At 42.7% G+C, this 22,564-nt stretch overlaps 1 protein-coding gene across 2 annotated transcripts in view; it reads right to left on the bottom strand.

The window, feature by feature from the left end:
• The window catches only part of ASPDH (aspartate dehydrogenase domain containing), a 118,029-nt gene that overhangs the window by 59,766 nt on the left and 35,699 nt on the right, over positions 1-22,564 (bottom strand). For both annotated transcript variants that reach the window (XM_069201003.1, XM_069201004.1), the window contains exons 3-4: positions 1,273-1,417; positions 1,053-1,137 (exon numbers count right to left, since the gene is read on the bottom strand). In XM_069201003.1, the coding sequence (XP_069057104.1) occupies positions 1,053-1,137; positions 1,273-1,417 (230 nt within the window). The remainder of the gene's footprint in view (positions 1-1,052; positions 1,138-1,272; positions 1,418-22,564) is intronic.

Here is a 22,564-nt window from a genome sequence, read left to right as displayed (position 1 = left end):
CGGGTGACTGAATAACACATTTCCAATTGCTAAGCCTGGGAAATTGGTAAACAGATCTTTCTGCTGTGCTCCTAATTGCTCTGTGAAGGAGCGGGACAAGACACCCAACAAACAAATCACTTGAGGTGTTTAAAAGAACAGGGGTAGCTCCTCCATTGGGACGGAGGGGCATTGCCACTCCACCAGTTGCGGCACCTGCAAAACCTTCAGCAGAAAACAATAATAAACTGAGTTTCTTATCATTTTCTGTTAAAGGGGCAGCGCCACGGGGTGACGAGCAGTGCTCAGCACTCCCCCTCACTGCGCATGTATGTTTGGCTGGCCGTGTCGGGCCGGCCAAACACACCTGCGCAGTAGGCAGTTGCCGGGCTGTAGAGAGCATGCGCAGGCTCCCAGTCTGCCTGGTAGTGCCCCGGCTGGGTGCTCCCAGCTAATCCTGACACTGCTCTGAGCAGCATCAGGACTGGCCGCAGGGCAGGCTGGGAACCTGTGCCTGCAGCGAAAAGGCAGAGGAGACAGAGGAGTGGAGCGACGCACGGTGTTCAGGTGTTTAAAAAAAATTAAAATAAAATATGTTTATTCCCCCTTCCTCCCCGCGATGCCCTGCCCCTTCCGTGCCCCGCGAGCCGCGACTGTAAAAGTGAAGGCCGCTGGAGCACACCTAATAAAAAAAATTGATATTTATTATTAAAAGAATAAAACGTAACTCTGGCCTAGACCAGGCAACTGTGGTACAGAAAAACAAAGAGGGAGTAGTTCACAGTTCCACCTTTATTAGTCACGTGATTTTGACGTGTGGTAAAGAGGTGCCAATGATAAGAGTTTTTATTTCTGGGTGAGATTCACACAAGCGGAACAGTTGCTCAATCCCTGAAGACTGTGATAAGGAAGACAGGCAAGGAAGGTAATGCTCTCTTTACTTGCGTTCAGTGCAGCACTGCTCAGTGGTGAGTACGAGAGAGACAGGGAGAGAAGGATGAGAAGACAATGCAGATAAAAGAAAGGAAAATGAAGAAGAATAAAAGATGAGAAAAAGAACAAATAACACATACCATAAAATGAGACGTGGAAAGGAATCTCTTGCCGTATTCTCTTGTGATGCATGGATGGGCCACCTCCACAATGAGGTCTGCCCCTCTGAAATTGAGAAAGCGATCAGAACAAAGAAGTGAGAGAAGATGTAAGGAGTTTGAGAGCGAGACATGTAGGACTGAAGATTTCTGACCCGAAACTCCAAGTCCTATTTTGTATCCTAGGCTGGTGTTCATTTACCTGTCTTTGAAATCACTAAGGTCGTGAAGCTGAAGCTGGGCTGGCACTTTCCCATCCATTTTTTTGAGATCCCGATTCCAAACAAACACCAGCTCAAAGTGGCTCTGCGAACCCTCGTTCAATAGTCTGTCCACCAGATACTGACCTAAAGAAGATGAAATAATAAATGGGAGTCATCTTATGAAGGAACTCATTGCATGGACATTGGGACTGACAAATTAGAGATCCTCTTCTCAGTGGCTAAGACGTCAGACCCTCATATCATTCAGTGGACACAGGTCCAGCAATAAGAGGTCGAAAGCTTGAAGACCTGACCCCTTCTATCGTAGAAACAGAACTCTCAGATACTCTGAGAAATCTATATTTCATATAGTATTACACATTGCGCATAATTTTTCTATATACATTTTTTGTATTGTATTGTAGAATTTATATAGCATTGCATTCCCTAATGAGGTCTCAAATTGCTCCTATTTGCATCAGATAGCTGGATACCCTCCTGTACGACTGGATGATTGGTGTAGTATGGTTTGTGGTGTTAAGGGGTATGAGGTTGAAAGTGTTTCAGCAATGTCACTGCACATAACCATGAGTATAATGCAACCACATATGCATATCATTTTAGAATCAGTTAAAATCTAGTTTTGAGGCCAAGGAGTAGTTATCATCTGGGTAAGTGGAGTCCATCAGGCTATATTCAATAGAGAACCACACAACAGTGACAGGAGCCCAGCCCCAGTATGTACCTTTAAGCCACAAGGGTATGTGCAGTGTAAGGTCCACTCATGAGTGACAAATGAATTGTTATGCAATTATTGTAGACACAATGCAAAACCAGCATTTGGTACTATGTAGTAGCATGAAATTCGTCCTCATATCCATTTTGAATGCAAGTGCACATTTTGCACTAATTAAATAGAACAAAAAACACAAGTGCCGTGAACAACATGCTGCTCGTATTCTGGTTGTTCACGTTGTACTCATACTCCCACGGAGGTAGTTACACACCATGGTATAATGATGGAATTTCTGGAATTTCAGGTAACAAGCATAACATAAAATTTGTGAAGTTATGTGAGAATAACTGACATTTGTCAGGGCCAAAACAAATTACGTAGAAATAAGCCCACCTTATTGTCTATTTAAAGTTAAGCTTATACTAGTACCGTAAATACTATTTGAAGTAAAGCAATTATTGATTCATTTGGATTTATTATGCATGTTATTATGCATGCACCTCTTTAACTGATTATAGCGCTCATTTATTAATTGTGCGATCCACCTTTGGGTGATTGATCTTTACAGCCTCTGGCGCCCATTGTGCACGACCAGTGGATGACTCCTGTCTGTGCCATTTCGATGTGTCTCACTCAGAATGAATAGTTGTGGCAAGGCTTTCGCCCACAGTGCTCCATATAACCTGTGTGTCAGAGGTTTCGCTCAATTATAATTGAGAGAACCCGTCCTTGTTTGTGCTGTTTCCCTGTATATAGGTTTGTATCGTTCCCTATAAATAGGAAAACAATAGTCAAAGAAGTTTTAAAAAACATTACATTTAAAATAATAACAAATATTTCAAATTGAAAATTAACATATGTAAGAAAAACATATATGAAATATAATTTAAAAATTACAATGCATATACAAATATTTTATTTAAAATATGAAATATATATGTATCTATGTATAAGTTCTCCTGACCCTTTGTCACTGAAAACAACAAAGGTTACAGGGACTTTATAGTTCTGAATTTACTCGTACAAAACCATAGAAATTCAGCAGTTATAGTTAGAGTTCTTTCAAGAAAATATATCTTGCACCCTAAGGTAACTATAACTTGCGCTGTTTTCTTATCAATAATGTTATTGCAAACATTGCAGTGATATCAAAGATGCCATACAACATCTTTTCAATGACATAATATGTGGAGTAACTAGCTGTGCATGGCGAAAGCGTAAGTTTAGTTACATTATAGTACAACAATAGCAGCAATCACAAATGGACCATACAACCAAACGTGTAGGACTTCGAAGGATTTACAATTATATCTCCACTTTAAGCAAAAGTAGGGAAACTGTTGGACTTTGGAGGGGTTAGATTTACTATTCCCATTTGAATGTAAACAAAAGCAGGGAAAGTGTTAGATTTGGAGAGTTTAGATTTACTATTTCCACTCAAATTACAACAGTTAAAAGTGTTGGACTTTGGAGGAGTTAGTTTTAATATTCCCACCACAATGTAAGCAAAATCAAGGAAAATCCTTGACTTTAATTGGGTTTAGATTTACTATTCCCACTCCATTTTCTGCAACAGTAGGGAAAATGTTGGGCTTTGGAGGGGATATATTTGCTATTCCCACTCTAACGTAAGCAAGATCAGAAAAAGTGCTGGACTTTGGAGGTGTATATTTCTTATTTTCACTCGAAAGTAAGGAAAATCAGGATAAACACTGGACTTTGGATGCATTATCAATGAATATCAATAAAAGCAATATACAACCAAAATAAGCAATACTAAAATAATTACAAATAATTACAAAAATGTTTTAAGAAACATAAAACAAAATACATGCATTTTAAAAAAAGTACATTTCCCTCCCTAATGCTCAAGTACCAGCAAAAAATTTAAATAAATTGGATCTAAAACATTACAAATAATAGCAAAGAAATTAAAATAAATTGAATCTAAAACATTAATATCATTAACATAGCAATTAAATAAAAAAGATCAAATAAAAAACATAAATATAACATTCATTTAAAATGTTTGATTAAATACACCTATCAGTAAATTAACAATTAGTTAAAGTACAACAAATAATTTGCATAACATATATCTAATGAAATAGCTGATATAATTAATTATCAAGTAATCATTTAATTAACCCAAAAACCTAATTACAAATAAAAAACCAACAATTAATATTTTCAGTAAGATCCCACTCTCGTGCCCTACAACCCACTGCTAAATTAAAAATTATTAATGAAACTGTAGAAAAATTAGATCACACATTAAAATCATTAAATGCACTTAAATTAAATAAACGTAACCAATTAAATAATCAACACAATTAATTAAAATTAAATATGTAATTAAACTAAAACAGTTTTGTGAGGATTTGGATGTCCTATATGAAATGGCTGTGGGGCCCTATTGTGCAATTAACCTGCAAACCGTTGCATAACATCTTGGGTATAGTCAGGCTTGTTTATTTAACTTAACCTCAACCTTTTGTAGCTGTGGCTGCAAGAAGTAAGACTTGGCAACGGAACTATGTGCAACGCACTTAAAAGCAACATACACCAAAGAAAAAAATCAGGACACAAGAAAAAAAGAAGACACCACTTTATAATAATAGAATTTACGTTTATGAACTTTTAGAGATCTTGATGAACAAAATCCACCAAAGGGTTCCAGAGATACAATTTTTAGAAAATTATATCACTTTTAAATGCAACCACAATCTAGCATTGGTCAACAAAAACTATGGAAACTTTTGAAAGGTTTGAGACAGTTAGGGCCTCATTTATGAGGAAGTGGTGCAGCACGGCGCTGCAAACAAATTGGCAGCACTCCGCTGCAACACTTCAGAAACACGGGCATGCGCTGTATTTACAAAAATATGGCACACCCCTGTGTTCCCCCCAAGCACTGGCGCTAAATTTAGTTGTTTAGCACCCTTGCAGGCACCTTAACACCATAATGCAAGGGTGCCTAATTTGCAGAGAATTATTTTTTATGTGCAGGAAGGTGTACCTTCCTGCACATAAACAATCAATAATGGTGATTTCCTAGTTCTATGCGCGCTACATTCTGCAGCACACAGAGAAGCAGCAAGTCATCATTATTTAATGATTATTTATATGCAGGAAGGGACACTTTCCCACACATAAACAATCATTCATGGCATTTTGCTCTTTCTATGTGTGCTGCAGAAGGCAGCACACATAGAAAAAGAAAAACAGGGAGAAATAAAATAATTTCTCCTTGTTGTGCCATGCTGACACCACCCCTTGGGTGGTATTCGTTTTTGGCACTGCCTCAGGTTTACGATTTCAAAATGAAATGGGTGTTGCAGTGGAACGCCCACAGCAACACCCATTGCACGCCTCTTCCACGATAAGTTATGCGTGTTGAGGGGCTGTATTAACAAGGTGGCGTTAAGCCACCAAAAGTGTCTTAACGCCACCTTGTAAACATGGCACAAGGCATTGCACCCCGGAAGGTTGCTAAAAGTGGCGCTCTTGTGGCGCAAGGGCCTCGTAACTGAAGCCCTAAGTTTGGCCCATGTTGCCTGACTTATTCTAGCAGGACAGAGGTCTAGGGGGCCACAGTGGACACTTTTGACAGTTACGTGGCCACCAGAGCATTTTCAAAGGAAGATCCAAACTTTACAGGACAACTGCCATAGAAAACAATGGAGTGGTCCTGATGCTGAGAGACGCAGGCAAAGGACACTAAAAGGATCCTCTGATTGGGTGTGGTAGATGGGGGTGTCTTTCTGGGTGCTCCTCAGTCCACAGGTCAAGTGGGGCCAACTTGGCCACAGAGATCAGGGTCCCTCAAAGTCATCTATGTTGCAGTAGCAGGCTAGCCGATGCTCGTTACTGGTCAGGGGAGAGATCCTTAGGTGGGGGCTAGTGTCCCTTGGGTGCAATCAATCTGAAGTTGGATTGTAGTCCCTAGTCGGGCAGACTTGCTGCAATTTCTGCTGAACTCGGATTAGTCTTTTTGGGTGCCTGAGGACTGGTAGCAGCAATACATCTGTGGTGGCTACCAACTTGCCAGTTTGGGCAATTTCAACTCTTGTGTCCTTGGAACTGGTTCCATGAGATCAGCTGACTTATCCTTGGAGTCACTGCAGTATGCTGGGGTTTGGAAACAACTTTTCCCAGAGCCAGGAGCCGCAGGTACAGTCCTAACATTGCTAACCCAAAGTGCAGCAGGTGCAGTCCTTCCAATGGTGCCTCTTTTTGTGTGGGACCAAGGGCACACATTCTTACCCCTTTCAAGATGGCACGACCCCTCCTTTGTCAGTAGGAGCTTGGTAGCCCACCCTAGATGAGTGGATACCAGCGTGCTATAGTCCCACAGTAAAACCAGTTTGGGGGCGAGTTTCCCCTCCTTGACCCTGTCTCCACTTCGTCTGCAGGATCAAAAGGCATCTTGCTGAGGGGTGCTGGCTCTACTTTCCTCACAAAGATGACTTCACCATTGAACTTCGCCTGTTGGGATAGCACACAGCACAACGCTGGGGCCATCCTGGGAGAGTAAGTGACACCTCACTCTGCAGCAACTGCCTTTCTTCCTATGCCAGGGAGTTGTTCACACATCTACTCAGGCGGTCAGACAGCTGTCTGTGTGGCAGTGCCTTTGTGAGACTGCTGGACTGGCTGGAGTAAAGAGTGGCAGCTTTCTAAAACTTTATAACTTTAATTGTGGTATTAAATTCGCCTTGGACATTAGGTCGGGTTTAATAGAATGATTAATTTGATACCTTACATGACTCAGTTAGGTAGTCCCATACAGGAATTTGCTGGGATGTGGTGACAACTAGGAACCCTTTGTTAGCCAATGGGGCTACTAACTTTATCCATAGCAAAACAACAATGTGGAAGTGTTGATATTCAGACATTAAAATATGTGTACTACTTAACAAAATACAGCTCCCTGCTATAGGGCTCTATAGGCCTTCCTTATGGAAGACCTATAAATATTATTAGGGTGGCTTTGCCAAACTTGAACTAGCAGTGAAAACACTGCTCTGTCAGTCTGCAGTGGTAGGCTGAAAGCCATTTTGTACTTTGTCAGACTCAGGGTACAACAAACAGTGCTGCAGCCCTAGGTTAGGCGCTCTGCCTTACATGCACTGGGTATCATATGCTAGGGACATATAAGTAAGTCAGTACTTGCCAATTATGGTTAGCTAATTCAACATAACTTTGGTATATGGTTAGAACACTGGCGCTGAGGTCTGGTTAGCAGGCCTTAGTGCATTGCTAGAGCTGAAAAAACAGCAGCATCAGTCCAAAAATGTGAGGGTAAACATGCAAAAAGAGGCATTTCCTTACAATTACTTTACAATAAAAAATATAATTCAAATAACTTTGCACTGTATTCCCCTATAAACAACCCATTCTTACATTATAAATTAGTAAATAAACTATAGAACAAATGAATTATACATTACAAATTACAAAATACACTTACATGATTACAATAACAAGTCATCTATTAAATGATTTACATAACTGCCAACTAAAGAATTAACTTTAAAAATACATTTAAAATTAAAAAAATATTTTTTATAATTTATATAACCTACTCCGCTATAAACCCAACAGCACGCCGCTAATTTATAAATTAGTAAATAAATTATAGACAATTAAATTACACATTAACAATCACAAAATACAATTAATTAGTTAAAATAATTAATTGATCAATAAAGTTGTGTAATTAACTACCAACTTATTATTTAATTAACATAAAAAGTAAATTAAAAAAAATATCATTATCTATATGAGTAACCAGGGTGTCAGAAAACTAGAGGTAAAATGTTGTAAATTAACTGTAATTAATTTGTCCAAGCATATTTTGACTGAGGAAGAACATAAACATTTGGAATTTAGTCTATTGTCAGGAACAGCCATTAGCTTTCATGGAAGTCTCACTGATATTTTTAAATTTTGCAGGAAATTGAAATTATACAAGATTTACAGTGCACAGTTAGGGGTGGATCCCCAGAAAAAGCCAATAATTATTACCAGTTTAAAAACTTGGAACATTAAACCACTAGTTGAATTATACAATTTGGGACAAGAGTGTTTGGTAGATATGGCAACTTATACTGAAAATCGGGTCTTAGCTGGATTGGAATTGGCCATGGGAATGAATGTTGATAGTGGTCTGTGTATTATTTCTACCTTCATCCCCAGGTTGCCTCAGTGATAACATAGAGTTCTTTCAAATGGCAGTGGCCAATGATTTAAGAAAGTTACAACAAAGAGTTGGCAATATTTGGAATAAAAATGAAAATTATCCCATCAAGAGCTTCTGTGAGGACAAATCATTGTATTTAAAGTCTCTGACAAAGGAGGCAATTTTGTCCTCTTATGTAGGAAGCTGGCCTGGTGTGTGGTGGGTACCTAAGGTACTTACACCCTCTACCAGGTCCAGGCATCCCCTATTAGTGAAGTGTAGGCAGTGTCTAGAAGCCAGGCTCTCTAGAGGTAGCTGTGGATGAGCAGCCAAGGGTTATCTAGGAGACATGCAAAGCTCATGCAAAACCACTGTAGTCACACAGCACTTACACACATGAAAGAAAACACTCAGTTGTACAAAAATAAAGGTACTTTATTTCTGGTCACACAATACCACAAAATACTATAGTGGCAACCCTCCAATAGGAGGTAAGTAATACACTAATTATATACACTAGTAAGCAGTAATAGGCACAGAAAAGGTTAGAAAACAGTGCAAATAGCAATAACCAAAGTGACCTTAGTGACGTTAGGGGGAGCCCAAACCATATACTAAAAATATGGAATGCGAACGTAGGACCCTTACTTAGGTAAGTGGAATGTGTACAGGGGAGCTGGGAGTACCAGAAAACCATAGAGGTAAGGAACACGGTACCCCCCAGTGACCAGGAAAGCAGGAGTAAATCACTGGAATTTCCCCAACCGACCCAAAAGGAAGGAAAAGAAGAAAAGAAGACACCCAGACAAGATTGCAAGAAACCAGCGATGGATTACTGGAGAGGAAAACCTGTGGAGAGAGGGGACCAAGTCCAAAAGTGTTGGTGGAGTACAGGAGTAGAAGCTACTACCCACCCAGCTGTACTTACAGGAGTTGGCCGACGGTGAGGAAGAACAGGACAGCACTGCAGCCCTGGAGCCAGAGAAGAGTTCCTGATGTATGCCGAAGATGTCCCACGCTAGAGTGAAGATTGCAGATGGGTGTCGGTGCAGGAATTGCACCAACAAGCCTTGGCAAAGGCAAATTGGGGATAGTGGAAAAGTAGTGCTGCAGGTGACCAACGAGGTCCAGGAGGAGGAGTCACAGGAGACCCTCAGTGACACAGAGGACCCACAGGAGCGGAGGCAGCACCCACAGGAGTCCCACAGGACAGGGACACAGAAGTCACAGAAGGAGCCCACGCAGCACTACAAAAAGGGATCCCACACCATAGGAGAACCATGCAGAGGGTTGTGCATCGCAGGAAGGAGTGCTGGGGGCTGGAGCTGCAGGTAGCCTGAAGTTCCCTTGGGGGAGATGCAAACAAGCCTTGGCAGCTGCAAGAGACATGGTGCCCGAGGCAAGGGCTTACCTCCACCAAAGTTGGAAAGCTGGCAGAGAGGACCCAGAAGACTACTCCGGACCACCATCTGGGATGCAGAATCCAAGCAGCTCAGGATGAGAGGAGATCCACACAGCCCGTCGTCATTGCAGTAGGTGCCTGCTGATGCAGGGGAGTGACTCCTTCACTCCAAGGTAGATTCCTTCTTCCTTCTCATGCAGACTGAAGACTTGCTGCCCTCAGAGGATGCACAGCCAGGGAAATGTTGCAGAAGCTGGAAGGAGCCATAGAAACAATGTTGCAGGAAGAGTCTTCTTCGTGGATGCAGATTGTCGGTTCCTGGAGGGTCCAGTTGTGGTTCCAGTGGCTAGAAGTTGAAGTGGAGGTTACACAGGAGTACTGCTGGAATCTTGCAAGCTGAATCTGAGGACCCACCCCAGAGGAAGACCCTAAATAGCCCTAAGAGTGGGAATGGTCACCTAGACAGGTGACCACCTATCAGACGGTGCCTCTGATGTCACCTGCTTGGACTAGCCACTCAGATGCTTCCCTGCCAACCTTGGAGCAAGATGGCAAAACCCAGGGGCACTCTGGAGGAGCTCTGAGCACCACCCCTGGGGTGGGGATGGACAGGGGAGTGGTCACTCCCCTTTCCATTGTCCAGTTTTGTGCCAGAGCAGGGACTGGGGGTCCCTGAACCGGTGTGAACTGGTTTATGCCCAGAGGGCACCAAATGTGCCCTTCAAAGCATACCAGTGGCTTGGGGAGGCTACCCTTCCCAAGGCAGTCACACCTATTTTCAAAGGGAGAGGGTGTTACCTCTCTCTCCCAAAGGAAATCCTTTGTTCTGCCTTACTGAGCTTGATGAGATCAGGCAGCAGGAGGGAAAAAACCTGTCTGAGGGGTGGCAGCAGCTTGGGCTGCCCGGAAAACCCAGTAAGACTGGTGGTAGCAATGCTGGGGGTCCTCTAAGGAGCCCCCAAAGTGCATGGAATCATACTTCCAATACTTGCACCAGTATTGGGGTATGATTCCAACATGTTTGATACCAAACATCCCCAGGTTCAGAGTTACCATTATGCAGCTGGACATTGGTAGTGACCTATGTCCAGTACTCGCGTAAAATGGCATCCCGCACTCACGAATTCCAGGAAAATAGAACTGGAATTAGTGGGGGCACCTCTGCTAGTGCAGGGGTGCTCTCACACACACAGGTACCTGTAACCTCCCCTCTGGACTGAGAGGTGCCTACCATAGGGGTGACTTAGTGTGACCAGGTGCAGTGACCTGTATTGAAAACAGGTGCATGCACCTGTTTCAGGCAGACCGCAATGGCTGGCCTGCAGAACCCTTTGCATGGGCTCCCTATGGGTGGCAGAATAACTGCTGCAGCCCTTAAGGGTCCCCTGGTAACCCAGGGCCCTCGGTACCTGGGTACCATATACTAGGGACTTACATGGTGGGACCAGTATGCCAAATGTGGGATGAAAAAGGTACAGTTACCAAAATTTACAGGAGAGAACACACCCACTTGGGTCCTGGATGGCAGGATCCCAGTGAACACAGTCAAACACAGTGACAACAGGCAGCAAATCGGGGTAACCATAACAAGAAAGAGGGCACTTTCCTACATCTTAGATAGAAAAATGTATATTGATGAATCTATGTATCAGCTGAATGATACAAAATGATATATGTGAAAATAACAAGAAGCACATCAGTGTACTATATGGGAATAGCTGAGCATATTAATTGACTCAAAGGATAAGGGATCGAATGAAGAGAAGAATATCAATTCCTTAAGAAGGAACATTCCATGCTACCCACTATCTATTTCATCCCAAAAATACATAAGAATTTGAGGAAGCTCCCAGGCAGGCCAGTTGTCTCCTCTAAAGACAGCCTGTTGAAAACTTATTTGGTTTACAATTATCATTTCCTAGCCCATTTTGCCCAGGAGCTAGCATCTTATGTTAGGGTGATAATGGACATTCTGTCAAAGATTAGTTATACTACCTGGTGTAAAACCTATTGTTTGATGACCATTGATGTAGCTTCATTGTACACTTCATTTGAACATAACCTTGTTTTGGGGGCCTGATATCACTTCTTGAAGATTAAGGGGGTCATTTTGACCCTGGCGGTACATGACCGCCAGGGCTAAAATGACTGAAGCACCGCCAACAGGCTGGCGGTGCTTCCTGGGTCATTACGACTGCAGCGGAAGGGCCGGCGGCTTTCTGCCACAATGGCCCCGGCGGTAGTAATCCGCCAGGGCAGTGCTGCTAGTGATTACAAGTCCCTGGGGAGTTGCGGGGCCCCTGGTAAGGGGAGTCGCGGGGCCACTGGCATGGGCAGTGCAGGGGCCCCCTGACAGGGCCCCATGCGGCTTTTCACTGTCTGCTATGCAGACAGTGAAAAGCGCGACGGGTGCAACTGCACCCGTCGCAAGGCCGCAACACCACCGGCTCCATTTGGAGCCGACTCCCATGTTGCGGCCCACATCCCCGCTTGGGACGGCGGGCGGAAACTCGGTTTCCGCCCGCCGGCCCAGCGGGGATGTCGAAATGGGCACCGCGGTGTGCGGCCGCATTGGCGGCCGCACGGCGGTTACAACTTGGCGGGCGGCACTTGCCGCCCGCCAATGTTGTAATGAGGCCCTAAGTCTTTCCATTAGTATGAGGAGGCCCAAATGTTGACCAATATGTTAAAAGTTTGTCTGACTAACAAAATAAATGTTTTCTTATTCCAGGATGAGATGTACAGGCAGCTAATAGGAACAGTGATGGACACCAGATTCAGCCCAGCTACACAAATGTATTAAAGGACTGATGGGAGAATCAAGTTGTCTGATATGCAGAGATGTCGCACTATACTCAAAACATAGGCCCTCATTTTGACTTCGGCAGTCTTTTTAAAGACCGCCAAAGCCACGGACACCAGAAGGTCTTCCGCCCACCATATTACAAGTACTGCAGGATTTTTGCCACATTTTGGGCGGAAATCCAGCAGTAGTCATGCTGGCGGGCAGAGGCGCATGGGCAGTTCCACCACCGGCCCGCCCCTCCAAAAGGACTCCCCCAGCCGTATTACAAGCACTAATACTGCTTGGTGGTGTCCTGATGGCAGGGTGCTGCCTGCGGTGGAAGTCCCTGTTCCCTGCCGGATGACCTCCTCGCCAGATAAGGTAAGTCGGGCATCTGATAGGGGAGGGGGTGGGAGAGTGGGGGTTGTTGTGTGTGCGTGTGAGTGGGTGTTTGTCTGTGTGTGTGTATGCGAGTATGAATGTTGAAGTGAATGCGTGTATGAGTGTTGTAGTGAATGTGTGTATAAATGTTGAAGTGAATGCATGTATGTCAGTGTTGGTAAATACTGTATGCTGGGTGCGTGTGTTTGTGTGTGCATATATGCGGGGAGGAGGTGTGGGGGCGCTGTGTCTGAAGGGGGTGGGGGGTGCTCTACCTGGAGGAGGGTATAGAGCCTGCTGGGGGAGGGTGGGGGAGTCATCTGCCGGTGACAGGGAAGAAATTCCCTGTCACTGGTAGCCTTTCCGCCAGTGTTTACGTGTCGGTGCTACCGATGCAGAAAACCAAATGGAAAGCCAGCTCAAAATACCAGTGGCAGTCTTCTGTAGACCGCTGGGTCGGAGATGCTCATCTCTGGCCCGGCGGGTCCAACTGCCCTGGCGGTATGAATGGGGATGTGGCGGGTTGGCAGAGGCCAACCTGACACACTTATAATGTGGCGGTCTTGAGATAAATAGAAATTATGTAACATTTTTGGATGTCACTGTGAAAGCAGAGAGTGTCATACTACAATGACATTATTTTGAAAGCCAACAGTAAGCAATAGTCTGTTATATTCTAAAAGCTGTCACCCTTTCAGTAAAAAAATTCAGTATTCTCTATCGGGGGTAAGTCAGGATTCATTGCAATTGCAGTTTAAATACAGATTTTCAATAGGAACAGGAGGCAGCTCTTAAAAGGCTCAAGGACAGTGGCTAACCAGAATATGTTTTAATAGAGGCAAAAAGAAAAGGCAACCATATTATAAAGGGATGAGTGGTGGATCTCCAAGATGAAGTCAATGGACTCATGTCTTTTCAGACTAATCACCAAGTATGGCTCACAGGCGTCTAAGGTCAGAAATATTTTAAGGGGACTTTGTGGGCTACTCCACTTGGATGCTATCTAACATTATAAGATTCCTCATCTGTGGCATACAAGAGAGCAAGGACATTACGGGACCCTCTAACACGGAGTCATCTTTCTTCTGATAAGGTATGTGAACCCATTTCAAACCTTTTGGGCTTCAGAAGATTTATGTCTGTGAAGCTTGTAGTAATGGCAAAGTCAAAGATCAGTGTACAGTGCCAGATACTATCCCAGTAAGGGTAATAGAGAAATTATTACTTGTACGATCACATATGTCATGAATGTTTTGTAGTGTCCCTACAGGATATGGCACATAGGGAGTTTTAGAATTCAGGAGGGCAATTGAACACAGAGACAGGACATATCCAATGGCAAGACAGTTTCAAAAAGTACACACATTGTGACTGTGAAGGATTACGCTTTTTTGATATTGACACAGTGGAGAGGGGGAAATTGTGAGCTTAATTTAAAGCAATTGGATCTTGATACATCATTGATTTGGGCACATGTGGAAAGAAAGGTTTGAATGCCAATCAAGAATTGATTACTCATTTAAAATGAATGGATACATTCTTGGCTGCTTTTAAGTAGATAAAGAAGAAATATGTCAACACTATGGGCCTGACTACGACCTTGGCGGATGGAATAATCCATCACAAACGTGACAGATATCCCGCCCACCATTTTACAAGTTCCATAGGATATAATGGAACTTGTAATACGGCGGGCGGGATATCCCTCACATTTGTGATGGATTATCCCATCCGCCAAGGTCATAATCAGGCCCTCTGTTTTGTAACTAGGGACTCTTGTAATTATTTTATTTTTGTTACAGATCAGCATATTTTGGACATTCATTCCCATGGTCTCAATATGAACAAGCCTACTTGGACAAAATTGTAACAAATGTTGGATCAATCAAGATCTCATTATGTGGTAGATAACCCACTTGGGATTAATTTAGTAGTATTGTTGCATCCTTGAATGATTTGGAAATGTATCCATTGGTTTGAATTTAATCATAATGGAAATAGTATTTAGCACACTAATATAGACATTAATTATGATGTGCCACTGATGCACACTAGGGTTGATAGTATGTTTTTTATTTATATTGTCTGTGGATGTTCAAAAAAATTACACATGAGGTGATGATTACTTCCTATTTGAAAAAAGGCTTTCTACTGAAACAGGTTGCAATCCATGTTGTGGCAATCAACTTTGGTACTACAACCCACTGGTTGCAAAGTAGATCATGCACCCGAGAGGGGTGGAGCACAAACTGGTCGAACTCACCGGTAATATATCCAAAAGTCAATAGCCAAAGGAATAATAGCGCTCACTCAGGCAACAGTTACCATAAGTTTGTTCACCATCCATCATGACGTGTTTCAGCCATAAAAGTGGCCTTGCTCACATACCCAGCGTGCAATTTCAAAATGTACATGAAACCCACAGGACGTGGGGAGGCAACTAGGACCATGGGACCCTTGATGGCTCCTCTGTGGAGAAGTGTGGCTCAATGGTTAAAGCGGCAGACCCTGAAGCAGAGATCTGGCTCAAGACCAGGGTTCAAGTCCTGCTTTGGCAGGTCTTGGGCTCAATTCCCCTTGACCAGATAATTCTCGCCTCGGTGCCTAATCTAATTCATGGGTCCCACTCTGCAACTCTGGGCAATAGCTTGCTTAATCTCCACAACGGCCCCAACAGTGCTTGGATGCCTGGCTTCACCCTGGGGGTGCTCAGGAGTGGGTGCCTCACAGGGAAAAGCCAGGAGGGGTTCCATAGCGGTATGAGTACAGCGCCTTGAGACCCTAACAGGTGAGTAGTGCGCTATACAAGTGCTAATTTACATTTTTTTTTACATTTTCCTCTCCCCCACGGTTCTGTCACTCTCTCTCTCTCTCTCTCTTCCATCCCATAATGGGATGGAAGAGAGAGAGATAGTTAGTCATTGTGATGGTCTCTCCATGCAATGACTGCAAAGTTAGCTGTGGCATAATGGTTAAGGTCATAGACACACACTGAAAGTTCAGGGTTTTAGTCCAGGTGTTTCTGTGGTCATTTTCCTACTTTAATTTGTTTTCAACCGGGTGATAGTGAAAGGTGATCTCACTGTTTTGAATTGACAAATGCATTTTTGCTTTCAATTTGTCAAGAAATATCTCATTCAAAGTATATCATTCACCAAAGCCTAAAAAATGGTCTATGTTTCTCACTCGCTTTCTCTGTTTCAATTTCTTCTTTTCAATCTTTCACCCACTCACACACCCACTCAAACCCTTATGCACCCACTCACTCACAGACCCACTCAGAAACTCACAAACCCATTCACAGACCCACTCAGACCCTCATGCAGTCACTCACAGTCCCACTCAGACACTTACACACCCACTCACAGACCCACTCACACCCCCACTCAGACTCTCACACCCTCACTCACAGACCCACTGAAACCCTCATGCACCCACTCACAGGCCAACACAGAAACCAACACACCCAATAAGTCACTGATGCACCCATTCTCACACACAGACAGACACTCTCACAGCCACTATCACCCCCAGTTATAGTTAAGTGTTCACTTTGGATTCGCCTACAAAGGTTTTGCACTTTGGGTCATTATTTCGTTTGGCTCCAGCAACCCACTTGGGGCAAAATGAAAAAATTGCAGGACCACCACAACCAGCATGCACTGCTCACTTGAGAGGCCCACTGGGGCGGACTAGTATTTAAAGAGACTAATCAGGTGCCTGTAATTAGACAAGCTGAAGCCATGCCGGTCTTTTCAGTAAGAAAGAGATGCCTGGAACACCTCCAGCACTGGCTGCACCTACGAGGGTGAAACACTTTTATATTTTTCTCTGCTGAAGAAAGGATTGACCTTGAAACACGTGTCCAGAGATGATTTTATAACTTAAGGCCTGGAATAATGAAACTGCTTAAAGAATTCACTGTGAGTTGCTGGCTTTGCTTTTTCTTCCCGTTTATATTAACCTGTTGGGAGTGCGCTTTCACATGAGGACAACTTAGTTTTTGACATATATATATATATATATATATATATATATATATATATATATCCTGAGATTGACTGCTATGCTGCAACCTTTTTTGTCGAATCCACGGAAATTTGGGATTCCTTGAAGTCATTTTGGTGATGACCATGAGCTGCCACTGGCACTGAAATGCTCTTTATGACGTCATGGTTCTTGTTTTCATGAAAGGAAATATAGGAATAAATTACAACAATATTTAATAAAAGTATACCAAAATAAACTATATTATATGCAACTATATTTAACAAAACAGTTATATACGTACAGATACAAAAATCTTACCTTCTATTTTCTGATTTTGCACCACAAGATATTTTTAAACAAAATTGTAGTTATTTACTCAAAGATCATGAGACTGGTAATTTGGTTTGGGGAACCCAAGGCAAACATGTAATCATTTATTTAGACAACACATTAATTATTACACAGGATCCATTGACTCTTCATTAGCAGGTAAAAACTAATACAAATATTCTTCAGGATCTAGGATTTATCTTAACTATGTAAAAGTCCAGTCTGATTCCATCAAGACATCAAATTCTTGGGATTTCTGCTAAATTCAAAGGAATCGTTCTTCAACTTTTACAATCCAAGGTCAATGACATGAAGTCCAAAACAGCTCAGTTCCTTCTCATGTCTTTCATTTCCATCAGATATTTGTCATCGTTGTAAATGTTTAGCTTATTCAAATGCATTTCCTCTAATTATAGATGTTTGAATAAAACTCCAATTGTAGTAGACCAAATAAATACCTGGAACTGGAGAGTCGAATTTGTTTCTGCCCCAGATACAGAGTTAGAGTCAGATACAAGTTTGAGTGGTTGGGGTACCATGTGTGATCATTTCTCACGGGTGTGACATGGTCAAAAGAGGAATCATGCAAGCATATACGTTGATTAGACATACTTGGCAGCTACTTTGCCATTCAATGTTTCTCAAAGGATGAAACACATTGTTTGATCCTGCTCCCTGTGGACCATGACAGCTGTCAGATGTATAAACCATCTGAAGAGTACAAGGTTCATACCATTAGCATAGTTTGCACTGTGCTTTTGGGAGTTTTTTTAAACAAGATTATACACTTTAACAGAATATATCCCAGGCAATTTCAACTCAGTTGCAAATCCAGGACTCCAGCAACTGGAAATTACATTGTTCCATATTCAAAGACTTTTGTGACAAGTGGAGTCCCATTCAGATAGATTTGTTTGTCCACTGCCTCAGCATGCATCTCCCGTCCTTTTTCATTTGGAGACAAGATCCGCTGGCAGTAACAACAGGTGCAGTTCTTCAAGATTGGTCTCAGGAATCAACTATGCTTTTCTTCCTTTTACACCGATCTGCAGAATACTGGCCCAAGTCAGCTGTCAAAAATCAATACTAGCATAGATATTTCCCTTTTCATGATCCAAAGTGTGGTGTCCAATCCTCATTGATTAGCATTAAATCCCCAATCGTTCCCTTTCCGATTCTTTTCCTCAAACGTCAGGGGGAAATGTATGATCTGGTTATGAATCAAATTTTAACTTTGACCAGCTGGAAATATCAGGCTGGTCTGGAGAACCCCAGAAATTTTGTTTCAAGGTGCAGAGAATATACAGAACTCCTGGGCCCCAGGGACCATTAAGTCCCACCTTTCAGCCCACATAGTTTGTTCAGGCTGGAAGAGATTTTTTTAAGGCACAGCCAAGGTGGGCTCTGGCCAAGGGCCTCAGCCTTTCAGGGAGCCCCAAGGTATAGCTAGAGCTCTACACAGTCTTGCCCTGAAGACCAAGAATAAGTCTTAAACATATTGTTTTACATTCTGTTTTTCTTTAATGTATTTTTAATGTGGGTGATTTGTGAAAGTCTATTACAGACATTGTGCAGAGAAGTGATTGCACTTAGGTTTTATGCAACACTAACAAAAATATATCAAAACAGGACCTCACATATGAGAAATGGGAAGGTGTCACAGAGATTAATTACAGTAATATTAGGGAGCTGCATTGCCTTACTGAAAACACACATCGCGATCCTCGAATATTAGTTGTAAACACATTTAGGGGCATATTTACAGAGAAGCAGTGCAGCACTGTGCCAAAATTGGCAGCACCAGGCTGCATCATTTCTGAAATGCAGGGATGCACAGTATTTACACAAATATGGTGGACCCTTGTGTTTCCCCTAGCACTAGCGCTAAATTTAGTTGCCAATGCAGGCACCTTTTTAGCATAGTGCAACGGTGTCTGCGTTGAAGGGATTGATTATTTATGTGCAGGAAGGTGTCCCTTCCTGCACACAGACAATCATTAATGGCCTTTTGCTCTTTCTATTTCATAGAAAAAACAAAAATGAGGAGAAATAAAAGTATTTCTCCCTGTTGTGCCATGCTAATGCAACCCCTGGGGTGGCGTTAGTTTTTGGCACTGCTACAGATTTACCAATTCTTGTACATCTAGGGCAGCGTCAAAGCAATGGGTGTTGTGATGGAATACTCACAGCAACACCCATTGCACATATTTACAAGGTGGCGTAAAACCACAAAAAGTGAAATTATAAATAAAATATGACACAGGGCACAGCGCCACCGGAGCATCGCTAAAAGTGACACTCCGGTGGTGCTAGGGGCTTCTAAATATGCCCCTTAGAATTTGAACAAGAGTGACTGCATGGTCAGTGACCCTGCCAAAGTGGGCATGAAAGAACTGAAATTCGATCATATTTTCAAAGCTGTTCTGAACAGGAGTCCCCAAAATACGTTTGGCCCTTGGCCTTAATAATTCTTAAGATGTCCCTGCAAGCTAGTGCTTGGGGCAATTTGCGAATGCCATTTCAGCAGAAAAGGCGTAATTGTAATTTTTGTTCAGCGATTTCTCTGAATCACCTACCTTTAAAGTGTAAGCCGGTTGTTGAACATCTATTGAGTTATTGCTTCTTGAAGAGAGCACATTTTTGTAATCCTTCTGATCTCAAATACAGTCAGAGTATGTTAATGGTGTTTTCAATATATTTATTTCCTGACTAGATAGTTCAGATTTGTTTCTGAAAATTCCTCCAGCAACATTATCCATGTTACTTTGTTTAATAGCCATTAAAACTTTGTCTGACATAAAACACTGGATAGGTCAGCTAGCCCGTTTACACCTAATGGAGTTTATGTATGAGAACAAAAATACATATGGTATCTGTTTTTTACTCCTACTATCCAGGTCAACCAGAGTTGTATATGAGACCCCGTGTGAAAGCTTATGCAAAAGAAACTGATCAACTGACCAAGCTCATGAACAACAAATTGATCATCCGAGAACATCATTCTCATGCCAACTTCTTGTATCTGTCAGGAAACCCCACAACCCAGTGTCTTCCCCTGCTTTAGCACAATGGGTAATGTCCCTTGTGGGTAGTGACACTTAAATACTTGGGCCCTACTCATCAAAGGGAGAAATAGCTTCCAAAACATTTGGGCAGGATAAAGGTTGGTTGACACTTACCTGCCAAGTTTCCCAGGTCCAGGTGTGATGTCCTTGTCCAGTCCATGTTTTTTCCTTTGAATTCTGGAACTTGTAGCTCTGTTTAGTGATGGAATGAACAAGACTACAAGTCCTAGAATTCAAAGAAAAAATCTGGAAAGGAGCAGTACATCACGCATGGATCTGGGAAACTTGGCAGGGCTGATGACATTCTCAGATCAGCAGACTGGTTGAATTTTCACACCTTTTGTTTTAAAATAATGGGTACGGCTGCCTCATTCATCATGAATATGCTTTAAACAAACATAACAGGAGAATCTAGTCTTGACATAAAATGTATATTTTCCTACTGTCTTAAGGAAGGATAGCGTTAATTTTATTGAAGACATGGAGGAGAGCAATATCCCACGTCTTGATGCGTATCATCTCCTGTGAGAAAACAGTGCTGATTGCAGAAGCCCCCTAACTTTTTGCCCCATTTTTCACTTTTTGCTCGAGTTTTCCTGACTCTGATGTGCCCTGGGTACTGCTAACCAGTCCCAGGGCATGTGCCCTCTATAAATAAGTATGCAAATTAGGCTAATTATAATTAACAATATTAATCTACCTCTAAGTCCCTAGTATATGGTAGGGTATGTAGGTTTAGGGACCCCAGCCTTGGTAGTGCACCCATAGGTGCACTGCTGAGGCACCCAGTGTAATTTTAAAGGCAGGCCTGCCCTGCTGCCTGGTTTTAAACTAATATTATATGCAAATTCAACTTTGGAATTAAAAGTACTTCCAAAGTCTTAAACTACCTTGTTTTTACATATAAGTCACCCCTAAGATGTGCCCTATGTGCCCCTGGGGCTGGGTGCCTTATAACTATAAGCAGGGACCTTATAAAAGTAGTTTTATAAGCCCTGGGGAGGTAAAACTGCCAATTTTTTTTTTCCCTCATTGTAGTGAATGTCCTCCGTAGGCTGGAATGGGGAGACTTTATTTTAATTTCTACTGTCCCTTTGAGTGTTAAGTGTCAGATCCCTTAAGTTTGGTATCAAATTGATTGCCATAATAAATCCCACAACTTACAATTGTTGTATTTAATATAACTTGTTCAGGTAAAGAGTTTTAAACTCTACCTAAAAAGTTGCCAACTTCAGCCCTGTAGTGCCCTTCTCTGATTGGCCAGCCTCTGGCAGCCTGGCCAGGCTGCCTTCATGAGGTGTGAAATGGCCTGGGCTGAACACAAAGAGCTGTGCCTGGGGAGGAGAACTGCCCTCAGCAGATGGAGAAGCAGGAAGGGGGGGAGGGTTGCCAAACTGGTCTTCAAAGGCAGAGAAGGACATTTGGAGCAACCCAGCACCTTCCTCACATCCTCCAAACCCAAACAATTAGGTGTTCCCCTGAATAGGTTGAGAGAGGGCAGTAGAGGGGTGTGTTTAAGAATTTTAGCAACACCAGTAGGTGGGCTTAGCCAGGTATAACCTCAAAAAATCAGTTTCAGCCATGATGGACATTTGAGGAATGTTGCTCCCTGGTATTGATTTTTGCCACACTTCCCAGGAGGTCATCACAGGGAGAAGGACCCTGCATCGGATTGGAGAACCAGGAAACCCCTGTTTTTTCAGCCAGCATCAAGGATAAATCTGGCAGACCTGCACCCACACCTCAGTTTCCTAGCAGATCCCTGCAAGGAAGAACATCAGAAGAAGAAGAACTGCCCTGCTGGACCCTTGACCTGCACCTGGACACTGCACTTTGAAGGACTGCACCAGCTGCACACTTGGGCTCCACCACAAGAAGGACTTTGCCTGGCTTCAACTGGTTCAAGGAGGGACTTCCTGTTTGCTACAAGTACAAAAGAGCTTCCCAGAGTCCCTACATCACGTCCTGCAAGCAGAGCCCAGCTGACCTGTGTCCAGTGGCCATTTGAGGATTCTGACCAGGTGCATTGTTGGAATTTTAGTCCCAAGAGGCATACCGGAGCCTCTGAACCCTTGGCTGGTGCTGTGGAACACTTTCTTGAATCAAGAAACACTTCTGAAAGTAAGTGTAACAGTGTTACCTCTTGGATAGCCTGAACTCTGGACTTTGTCCCTTTCCAATGTGACCCTTTTTAACCCTTTGAGCGCTAGTTGCTTCTGTGCACTAAAAAAGATTAATTCTTTATAAGTTCATATCTCCAGTTCCCCTTATCCAATTTTATTAGTTTTTGTGTCATTTTAAAGATAAAAATATACTCTAGTGTTATAAATTGGTGTTGGATTTTTATTGTATTTTGTGTTTTACTTATTTACGGTTTTGTGATTTTTAAATGCTTTACACAATTGTCTCCTAAGTTAA

This window comes from Pleurodeles waltl, chromosome 7 (assembly GCF_031143425.1).
Source record: "Pleurodeles waltl isolate 20211129_DDA chromosome 7, aPleWal1.hap1.20221129, whole genome shotgun sequence".
In the NCBI taxonomy this organism is placed as follows: Eukaryota; Metazoa; Chordata; class Amphibia; order Caudata; family Salamandridae; genus Pleurodeles; species Pleurodeles waltl.
Note: the sequence above shows the minus strand (reverse complement) of the source record. Positions and strands in the feature narration are given on the sequence as shown.